Here is an 11,304-nt window from a genome sequence, read left to right on the forward strand (position 1 = left end):
AGGAAAAAAATTCACAGTCCTTTGTAAAACCAACCTTTTAAATTCTCCAGTATTTCTGAAAACAGCTATTACCGGTTGGAGAACTTTTAACTAAGAAATCAACATTCCTCTGGCTCATTTAGTGGTCTGTCTTCCATCTGTAGTTTTGTACTTATTAGGGCATGATAATTCCTCACAAACCTCAAAACCCAAGGACATCATAGTTCTCCTTCACCATAAAAGCATAACTTAGCCTTGATTTTCAAATGGAGATGTTGAAGGACTTTCTCATTTTCCATTCCCCCTGCTCCCCACCTCCCTGCGCCAAATCAGGGTCGATAGTTAAGTCTCCAGTGAATCCATCTTAGTAAAAACTAATAATCCACATGCATCATTGCTTTAATCCATTCATGGGGTTGTTTATCCAGAAGGAGACAAAATCAGAATCATTGTTAGTGAGATAGCCAAGAGAAGTTCTTGCTTTAAATTCACCCTGTTTTGACCATTTCCCCTAGGTACCTTCTTGAACATTTAATCAAAGTAAATCCTAAGCCGTCTCCCTTGATGGAGTACCTTTTCTTGGAGAGAAAAGAGCATAGACAGGCAAGAAGTATCTGTGAAGCAACTCTTGAGTTAGTTGGGTGGCAGAAGTGGTACATGTTATCTTCATGAAGTTAGCTTAAATAAATTAGAATACGGGAAAAATAATATTTTTTCTCATGTATATGTACTGCAAATGACATGCTTCTTTCTATTCTGCTTCCCTAAAGAAAAGGACGTTTCTGCTTTTTAACTGTTTGGGATTTCAATGGCTGGATCACACTAAGTTGGAGTTTTTAAAAATGTGTATTGCTGACCACCAGTATAAGAATCACTTATTCTTACATTCTTTAAAAATGTGGAATCCTATGTTGCATAACGTATCGGGTCTGTATATCTGGGGCACTGTGTTTGGTAATCTGCATTTACAAAATCATTTCAACATGCTGATTATACACTTGAAATGTTGGAAAACATTACCATAACTGGGGTGGGAGTGGGAGGAATGAGAGAAGAGCAGATAAGGAATCTTCAATATCCTTTCCTCCCTAAGGCTGTCACAATGAGTGAAAGAGCAAACAGTATCTTCTCTTCTCCAGCTCTGCCCTGGAGAGATGGGGTCTGGCCGCTAGAAAGAGGAACTGTCCCCAAACAGTATCTAACTAGTGTCTTCCTCAGATGCTTCTGCAAGAAGTGCGACTTTGTGCTTAATTTGGTCCTTGTCAACCAAACATTAACTACAAGGGAAATTGCTGTTTTCAGAATTACATAATATACATGTCACACATCAGCCAGTCAGTGCTGTCTTAACTGATAATGGTCCTTTGATGATAGGCCATTTTACCACAAGATAGAGTTCACTAAAAATGTTCTGTTAAAACATATTATACTTGAGAGAGATGATGTCTTTCTTTTAGACACATTTGAGACTATATATATGCTTATACAGGGATGAGTATAGTTGACTGAACAACATTTGGCTCCAAACATATGCTTTATTGTTAACTAGGTAGGTAGAAGTTATAAATTATATGCCTTACTATTTTCCATTGTATAGAATCCTGGATATACTTTTTCTGTATTATAAATTCTAACGTTATGTTACAAATATAGTGGCTTCAATATAAAGTGATATTTTAAATCTCATTTTCTGAAACTTTTATATACATTCAACATTTTCTGTCCTGGGAGTTATCTGCCATTTTTGCTTACAACCAACTAGTGACTGCTGAGATCTTACAGCTGCTTTTTATTTGATATAATATCATTGCGTATAAATCTGTAAAACCAACAGGAATGGAAATAATGACAAATATCCAAGGAAGTTGTGAGATTTAAATACTGTAATATTGTGATTTATAAGAAATATATATTTGGTCATTCAGATGATCAAAATATACTTCTTATATATATATTTGGTCTTTGTCTAAGGTTTCTCGCTCACAACTCCTAAAGCCTTTGAAACTTCCTGAATAAGAGCAATAAGGTGTCTTTTGTTATGTTAATGAGGTGATTTTGGGAAGCTCTTAGGTAACCTAAGGATTGGGGGGGCTTGTTGCCAAGAGATCCAACCCGTGATTACAGTGTCTGAACTTTCAGTTGCTCCCCCTCACCTCCTGGGAGGGCAGAGGTGCTGGAGATTGAGTTCAATTGCCAATGGCCAATGACTGTTTAATCAGTCATGGCTATGAAATGAAGCCTCCATAAATACCCAAAGGACAAGATTCAGAGAGCTTTCTGATCGGTGAACCCGTGGAGATTTGGGGAGGGTGGCGTGCTTGGAGAGGGCACGGAAGCTCAGCACCCTTTCCCCATACCTTGCCTTGCATCTCTTCTATCTGGCTGTTCCTGAGTTGTATCATTTTATTTCATTTATTTATTCTTTTGGGAGTGTTGCATTGAGACTTAGTTGCGGCAAGCAGGATCTTTCATTGTGACACATGGGCTTCTCTCTAGTTGTGGCGTGCAGGTATTTTTTCTCTTCTCTAGCTGTGGCACACAGGCTCCAGGGCACGTGGGCTCTGTAGTTTGCAGCACGCAGGCTCTCTAATTGAGGCGCGTGGGCTCAGCAGTTGTGGCGCGCGGGCTTAGTTGCACAGCCGCATGTGGGAATCTTAGTTCCCCGACCAGGGATCAAACCCGTGTCCCCTGCATTGCAAGGTGGATTCTTCACCACGGGACCACCAAGGAAGTCCCCCCCGAGTTGTAGCATTTTATAATAAATGAATAATCTAGTGAGTAAAGAGTTTTCCTGTTCTGTGAGCTGCTCCAGCAAATTCCTCAAGTCCAGGACAGGGTCTTGGGAACCTCTGATGTGTAGCTTGTTGGTCAGAAGTGGAGGTAACAATCTGGGCTTTCAACTGGCATCTGAAGTGGGGAGGGAGGGCAGTCTTGTAGGACTGAACCCTTAACCTGTACAATCCGACACTATCTCCAGGCACATACCGTCAGAACTGAGTTGAACTGTAGGACACAATTGGGATCTGCACACTTTTAAGTACATGTTGTAAGATGTGTTTTAAAACTCTTTACAGGTGGATGCTAGAAGCAGATAATTTAGTTAATGAAAAATTCTATTTAACATAAGTAAAATATTTCAGGCTAGAGATTTTTTAAAAATTCTAATCTATTATTTTATCTATTTTTTATAGGAGAGATATGAATTTCACAAGAAGTCAAACACAGTGACCCCATTTGCTATGTTTTATTTTGCTATTAGCTTGTTAAACATAACATGCAAATAATCAAAAAGAAACATACATATGACTTAGAGTGAAAAATAATTCTAGAAAAGAAAAGTTTCATTAGGTAAGTATATATTCCTAACACTAAAAATACTGCTTTAATTGTATGTGGTTTCATGAATTTTGTCTAATTTGCAAGATCATTTGTCTCAAAATTTACCATCTATTTTTCAGCTAAACAAATTTGAACACTGAAATTTGAACATTGAGATAATTTGCTTCAAGACAGTAAACATCCATATGCATGTAATCCATGCTTTTTGGCACATTAAGTTAAGGTTTAGAAATTATAAAACTTGGCTGACTTCCACGAAACCAGTAAAAAGCTTTTCACATCATTTGACAGGAGATAGGAAAAAAAACACTAAATTTACAAATAAAGCATTAATTTTATTGTCTATGTGTGTGTGTGTGTGTGTCTGTACTTGTGATGAAACAGGCCTGCCTTTCATCTTTTCTTTTAAAAAAGTAGTAAAATGTTTACAAAACATTTTCCCTCAGAATTTGAAATTTATGGAAGTAATAAACAGCAACAAAAAATGAATACTATAAAAACTGACACACAAATAAACATAACCATAAACTGCTGTTCCAGGATATATTTCAGTATAATTGGAATTAGTAGATATCAATTAACGGTGATCTCATTTGCTACACGTAGACATTCATACATATCAGGTGGCAGACTGGTTTGGGTGATGCGATTGCCATCCAAACGCAAATGTTTGATCTTGGAGTAGGATAATGGTCCCAGGATCTTACAGAAGCTCTTTACTTCAAACTCTGGAAAATTAAAGAATGAAACACTTCAATCTTTTTTTTTTTTTTTAGTACATGGGCTTGAAACCATCATTTTTAAAAACTTTCAAATCTATAATAATATCCAATAAAACTTTTCCCCACTTACTTGATGTATCTTTGAATTTGGAACTACTAAAGGAATATTTCAGACTACCAAATAGCCCAGCAATATTTAGTAAAGAATACTTATGGTAGGTCAGAAGATTTAATGAAATGTTTCAAGGAAGAGAACTTATTTAAGTTCTTGATTTAGAAATACTTGCTTATAGAAGGACACTCAGTGTGTCATATTGTCTAAGCTTTAGTTTGAAATATTAAGTCTAGCCTGAGGAAACCTAAGATTGGTGCTGTTATATGAGCAGTCTCACCAGTGTAAGTATTCTGGATTTTTGCCTCTTAAAATAAAAGGGGTTAAATAGATGAACTCTAAACAGTTTTCCAACAACCGCACTTCATGACAAAGATTCAAAACTCCAAAGCAAAAACCAAATCATGGAATGTCCACCATCTCAGCTCATGCCCTTTTCTTCTGTGGTCAAAAAGCTGCCACAAATGAACAACTGATTTAATTTTTAATGGACACTAAGAAGTTTACTGGATAGCATGGTCTGTGTATGTATATAGAAACTGCCTATGGTTGCCCAAGTCTATTTCAGATCAACGTTATCTGGTCCTGTATCGTATTATTTTCTTTCATTCTTCAACTCTAGCTAACAAAGACTTCAGTGGAAGCCCAAACACACTGCAGTCCTTTCCTCTAAGATGTTGTCTTAAATAACTTATCTGTCAAATTCCAGGGTTCTTGGTTATGGTATCTGCTTCTGAAGCATGGAACAATGGAAAAAACATGGGTTTCGGTCTATATTAGTTTTTTACCTCTGTCGTTTACCATCTGAGACATTTATCAGATCTTCTTTTTAGATATATCTATCACACTGTGTGCCATGAAGATTACATTAATTAAGGTATGTAAAGCACTTCACACAGTGCTAGCACATACTATGTACTAAATAATTATTGGTGTCCTTTTAATTTTTTCTGTTTTCTAAATTGCTTTACACTAGGAAGATCTGTGACTAGCTTAATGCTTAAAGTTGCAAGTTTGAAATATGACAAATTGTTTTTGGCTGGGTATTTCCTAATATTAGAAAAACATTAAGAGGCTCTTTTTATCTTAAGAGAAAGTGGGCAATTGGTATGCATAATTATTATGCGGAAAGATAAACTAAGTTGAAGACACACATGCAAAGTCACACGGCAAGAATTCCTGAAATATGTAAACCTAAATGTCGAGGATAAGGAAGGGAGAAAGGTAAATACTCACTTTCAAATGACTATATGTGCTGGGCATTGGGATTTCAGTCTCAGCTAGGCACTGAGCAGCTGCTGGCATTTCTCCCATAGTCCACCTGTCCCACCTCCTGCATTGGCTCTTCCTTTTTTACTCATACAATGAAAACTGTTTTTTCCACCTTCAAATGCCCCTGCATCTGTATCTCTCCACTTTCTTGTCTCAGAGTAGGAGGTAGTCTTGCTCCTGCAGCTAACCTCCACCCACCAAATCTAATGGATTTCTTCAGCCCTCAAACGTCTTAAATCCCATTAGCATTTTGGCCTGTCTGAGTATCCTTCCTCCTGACCACAAATGTTTATAATGTGGGACCATCTATTGCCACATAGTGAATTTTCCCCTGGAAACAGCTGTAAGGGTTTAGCTCTGATAGCTTGACTGTGTATTATAAGACAAACAAGCTTTGCAGACACAAGAAAGAACACATGGCATTGCAGAGTCGGCAGTCATGGTCTCCTTCATGAGAACACCCCAACCCTACTAGGAGTTACATGAAACTATTGCGGAATTACAGAATTACTATTGCAGAATTATATTAATAAGGCACACTGAAAATTTTTTTTCTGATAAGAGTGTCAATATCCTTACCCAGTATGACAAGGGAACCAACTTTTATAATATAAAGATGTTCAATTTCAATAGATTATTTTGCACATAAAATCATTTACTATGTGAATCAGTGTTTCCCACCTGAGTTTTCATTTTAAAAACTTCATCTGTGAATTATAGGTTTTTTCTTCTTCCAACTTCAATTAAAGAATGAGGTAGGGATTGGTGAATGTCAGTTTCCCATCTGAATCTTTATAGCTTAAATTGAAAAATGTCCCAGGAGACCAGAAGAGTACATAAGCAGCTCAAGTGGAATAGGTCAAACTCCCACCCAGCAGAAATGAAAAATAAACTATGGAAGTAAGAGAAAGGAAGGAGAAACTGTGGGAAAATCAAATGAGGTGAAGGGTTGTGTATAAGAAAAGGGGCTTTGTAATTCTAGTAAAAAATATTCCAAACCCTTTTCATATTCCTCCTTAAACTTTCTCACAGTCCTCATAAGAACACCATGAAGACCATACACACCAACCATAACAGGGATAACAGAGATAGATGATGGTCATGATAGCAGAGTAATATGTTGAGTCTCAAGTAAAGATGTCAGAGGAGACCATGAGTGTACACGGGCTGCTCTGGGGACAAGCAGGAGAGCGATGTAAAAGCCTCTGCTGGTTGTGGACTTGTTGATTTCTCCCTCAGCTACATCTTGTCAAGAAATAAATGTAGACACAAATCGAAGTCATGAAGGAGGCAAATAATAAACAGATAAAAATCAAGAGATAACACAGCAGGATTAATTAGCCCAGAGTATTAAATTTGAAGAAATGAGTGCTTAAATTCTATGACCTTAATGGTTTCTTATCTGGACACTCCAAAGCAAAACCAGATATTGGATAAATAACTCAGCTAGAATTCTATATTCTAGAGAAATATTTTGTTGGCATTTTCATTTTTTTAAACTGGAGCCAGATGCAGTATTTGTGTCGCACAACTTAGGCATTTAAAACCTCGAGGAAACATCAATCAATCATAGGCATAGTTTTCTACTTACTTTCAAGTTCATTGACCTCCAGGTAATAGTTTTCAAGGTTTTCATTGACAGTCGGTATGTTTTTAAGTTTATTATAGGAGAGGTCCAGCTCCAGCAAGGATGATACATTAAAAGAATTTCCAGGTATTCCACTATCAGCAAGTTCATTATGAGACAAACGCAGATACTGCAATCCATTAAAACGCTTGAAATACTCATCAGGGATGTCGCTGATCTTATTGTTGTCTAAGTAGAGAGTTAGAAGAGATACTGGGAGACCAGAAGGCATTTTGGTCATCTGATTGAAGCTCAAGTCAAGGTATTCAAGTGACTTAAGACCTTTAAAAGCAGCTGAAACAGCATCTTCTTTCAGCTGATTGTGTTGAAGGTGGATAAATGTCAGGTTAACCAGTCCGTCAAAGGAGCCAAGCTTCGAGATCTTGTTGTTAGTGAGCTGCAGGTCCACCAGAGATCTGGGAAGTGGGCCCACAGATTCTGTCAGATTGTTGTAATTTATATGCAGCTTCTTCAGTTGTTTCAGTTTAGAGAAAACTTTTCCTTTTATCTTGGAATTTTCTAGAAGGTTATGATCTAGAATGAGCCACTGCAGATCAGTTACGTTTTCAAAGGCCTTATCATCAATATGGTCAATCTGGTTATTCCTAAGGTAAAGGTACTTGATTCCAAGAGGCACCATTGGCACACTTTTCAATTTCAGTTCATCGCAGTACATGGCCGTTGGGTAGCTTTCGGGGCAGTTACATTCTGGTGCACAGTTTGGTGATGATCTCCCATAAATCGATAGGGGAAAATCATAATCCTCATAGTAGCTGCCGCTGGCACAGCCAATTAATGCCAAGAGGAGAGGAAACATACCTAGATTCATTTTGGCAAATGCTTTGAATCCTAAATAAAGTGGAAACATGTATTATTATAAAATAGTATCCTTTCAGGAAAAGTATACTAAGAAGAAAGAAAATGCATTAGCAAATGTGAATTTTATTATTTTATAGTGCTTTTTTTTTTTTCTACTGCACTAATGATGCCTTGTTAATTTGCATTTGAGGAGTAGGTTAAGGATATACGTTTACAACGGGTGGGGAAGTGAACAGATTCCAGGGCAGATTGCATTCACATGCGCCCCCTTCTGGGCGAGCCAGGCGTAACTGTCCCAGTCAACCTCTCTAGGTCCTTCCTTAATTAAATATCTTCCTGCAAGAGGTTTCTGGGAGATGCCCATTAACCACCATGTTAGAACACTGCTTCAGAATACCTTCAAAACCAGAAGGAACGAAAATGAGAAGACAATTGTAAATTGTACCCTCTACCCCACCATTCAACATCATTGAAATGTCTCGTTAAGTAGATCCTTACTGAGAACGTGGGCAATCTGTGATGTTGTCTGGAGGAAAGCTGTTCTTCTGTGTGTGTGGAGGGGGCGTGGTGGCAGTCGTGGCACGTTCCTTTAAAAATGTCTTTATGGTTGTTGATTCTGAGGAAGGGGAACAGAAGTCTTGGTGGGGGTGTGTGCATATTATTTCACCTTTTGTTTAACATTCTATGTTTTTAAGCACATTACAAAACTGTGTTTGAAAATTAATATTTAGTATATTAGTTTTAGTAAAATTAATGTTTATTAATCAAGGAAATGTCACAAACTCTAAACATTTTTTAAACCTAGAAAGAGGTCTAACTGGTAGAGAATGATATTCTTTTCAAAGATTTGAATGAATGTTTTTCTTTCTCTCAATCACTCACAATTTGTCTACATTCTTCATGTCAAAATTTAAGAAGGCAGGGTTTGCTTATCTGGATTTTAGTGCTCTCACTGAATGGAAGTGGGAGAGATGTGGAACTGAGGAAAGTCTGTATTAAACAGTGGCATTAAGAGCCATGTAGGAAAGGATAAATTTGAGAATATAAATTAAAAACAATTTGTAACAGTGATCTTCTCATATGAACCTCTTTCTAAGGTGAGGTTCAAAGAAGTACATTTCAATCACTTGGGGAAGCACCGGGTCAGCAATTTAGGTAAAGGGAAATAGGATATAAGAGTTGGGCTTTTGTAGAATGAGGAGTTACAGCTGAGCAATTGGTAACTCTGGGAGGGAAATTGTTAATGTGAAGCAGTATCCACATTCCAATGGATACCATAAAATAAAATCTCTTCCTGTGAGAAACATGGTACAAGCTTTTGGATCTAGGTAGTTTGGGATAAGCAGGATTTTCTACTATCAGGAATTTTAAACATCTTTGCTTTGCTGTAACTTGGAATTATAAAGCACTTTATTTTAGCAGATGAAACACTCAGAAACGTTAGAATCACTCTTATAACTGACATAATGTAGCCAGATTCTTTGTAAATTATTCTCTAAGATTATGATGGAGTCATTTAATTTAGTTGACAGGACTTGGCCATGAGATCTATTACATAGTGCTAATGTAATTATAGGATTCTTTACGAGTTACAGTTATGTTAATGTTGTAAAGATTTTTCTTACTTCATTAATAAGCTTCCACCTTAGTTTAATTCAGTATACACTAAACTAGACATGGGAACTATAGTGCGAATAGTAATGGAAAATGCTTCCATATTTTTTGGCAGAGTCAAAACAAGGGCTCTGAATTCAAAGAGAATCTGTAACCGTATAATGACTCCATTATGAAGCAAAACCATGCTTTACTGTCCCCCAGTTTTTTCAAATACCTGTGGCTATGAAGAAAATGCTTTTTTTTCAAAAAGTAAATCATATTTACCAGAATTTCTTTAAAACATGTTCCTGTTTCTTAAGACATACATCCACAATCCAAATCTTTAAAGTTAACAAAATAGAAATAAATAATCCTTTAGCTCACATTTTATAACAGCATAAAATGTTTATGGCAAATTATAACAAATTATAACAACATAACTTGTTGCAAAATATTTTGATGACTGATTGAAATGGCCCTTCTTTGCTCCAAAATTAGGTTCTAACAATACTAACATATTTAACTAATTAGCATGAAATAGCAAACATTTTAAATGCCATACTTTTTCACTGTGTCTAATTTTCTCATTCCAACCTTGAAACTTTTTATAACTTCCTTAGCTAAGTAAGGCATTATAGACTGTATAAAATGTATCTCAAATCCATAAATCATGGAAAGTATATTAAGCAAAATGTGAAAGTAAATGCTCAAAACTGTGGATTTGCTGTTGAATAGCAATTGGCAAAGTTGCTCTGGAATTTTTTCTGTTCCTGTTAACAATAAACACCGTCCCAAACAGTCAGCATCCCCAGTGCTATAGTTAAAACAGCACTTACCTTACTGTCTCGACACTGCTTTCGTTAATTCTTAAAGCAGATGCTCTGCTTGGTGGACAAGAATCCACCAATATATGCTGTAAACTCTGTCAGGACGGAACTGGCTGCCAGATTCTTAGTGATACAAGAGCTGAGTGGGGGAAACCCAGCCCAGTCACGCCAGTCTCTGAATGGAGTTATGTCATTGTGGGGATCTTGTGGTGTGGCATGCAGACATTCTGTTCTCTAACGAGGTGCAGGTGGACTTGGGGAGCAAGGACAGCCCAGCTCACTCCCTATGGAATAAGAGAGAGATACATGCTGCACCAGCCCCAATACCATAGCTTTTAATCCCAAATTGAGTACTGCTGCAAATGAGGCATCTCCAGTGAGAACATTTCTCTGACAAAGCCCTTTACTTCTAGAGCTGTGACAACAATTAAATGCAATTCTCTCAGCTAACTATCATGTTCATCTAAAGGTCTCATAAGTCAACAGAGTAAACCATTTCAGGAAAATGCAAATGAGCAGACTCAGAAGAGTTGAATCCTTTTTGCTCATTACTCGTGAAATCTATACTGATTTACTTGGACTAACTTAATTTTTAGCCAAGGGGGAAGCTTACATTAGTTTCTAAAATATTTAAATGCTTCATTTATACTCTGATACAAGTGATAAGCAACAACATTTCCAGTTTACTTATGTTAAACAGACTCGTTTTATGCTCTTCAGGTCTGGAATCAATCAGTAATATTCTGCCTGTTTCTTATTTTGTGGATTTAATTTAGGAATTCATCCAAAACCTTACTTGGGGAGAGTATTCTATGGCTTATGGCCAAAAAACATAAAAGAACATGAAAGAAATAAATGTATCCTAAAAATATCACAAAGTAATTATTTTTCACTCTGTCTTTGCATGCTAGCAATATTTTTTCAAAACTAAAAATTACGCTAAGTTGTAATCTCCTAAAGGCCTGGTTTGGTATATCTTTCCTTATCATTTCCTGATGCATGCTTCTAGAA

At 36.8% G+C, this 11,304-nt stretch overlaps 1 protein-coding gene across 2 annotated transcripts; it reads right to left on the minus strand.

Annotated features, from left to right (window-relative positions):
- Positions 1–3,207: 3,207 nt before the first annotated feature.
- Positions 3,208–10,513, minus strand: LUM (lumican). 2 transcript variants are annotated; one of them, XM_036867280.1, is made up of 4 exons: positions 10,303–10,509; positions 8,369–8,486; positions 7,016–7,900; positions 3,208–4,046 (listed from the first exon to the last, which is right to left on the minus strand). In XM_036867280.1, the coding sequence occupies exons 3-4, from the start codon at positions 7,878–7,880 to the stop codon at positions 3,892–3,894; spliced, it is 1,020 nt and encodes a 339-aa protein (XP_036723175.1). In that variant the 5' UTR covers positions 7,881–7,900; positions 8,369–8,486; positions 10,303–10,509; the 3' UTR covers positions 3,208–3,891. The 2 variants fall into 2 exon arrangements, with proteins under 2 accessions (XP_036723175.1, XP_036723173.1); XM_036867278.1 differs by lacking the exon at positions 8,369–8,486 and having other exon boundaries at positions 10,303–10,513.
- Between the last annotated feature and the right edge of the window lie 791 nt (positions 10,514–11,304).

The sequence above is a fragment of the Balaenoptera musculus genome, chromosome 10 (assembly GCF_009873245.2).
Source record: "Balaenoptera musculus isolate JJ_BM4_2016_0621 chromosome 10, mBalMus1.pri.v3, whole genome shotgun sequence".
Classification (NCBI taxonomy): domain Eukaryota; kingdom Metazoa; phylum Chordata; class Mammalia; order Artiodactyla; family Balaenopteridae; genus Balaenoptera; species Balaenoptera musculus.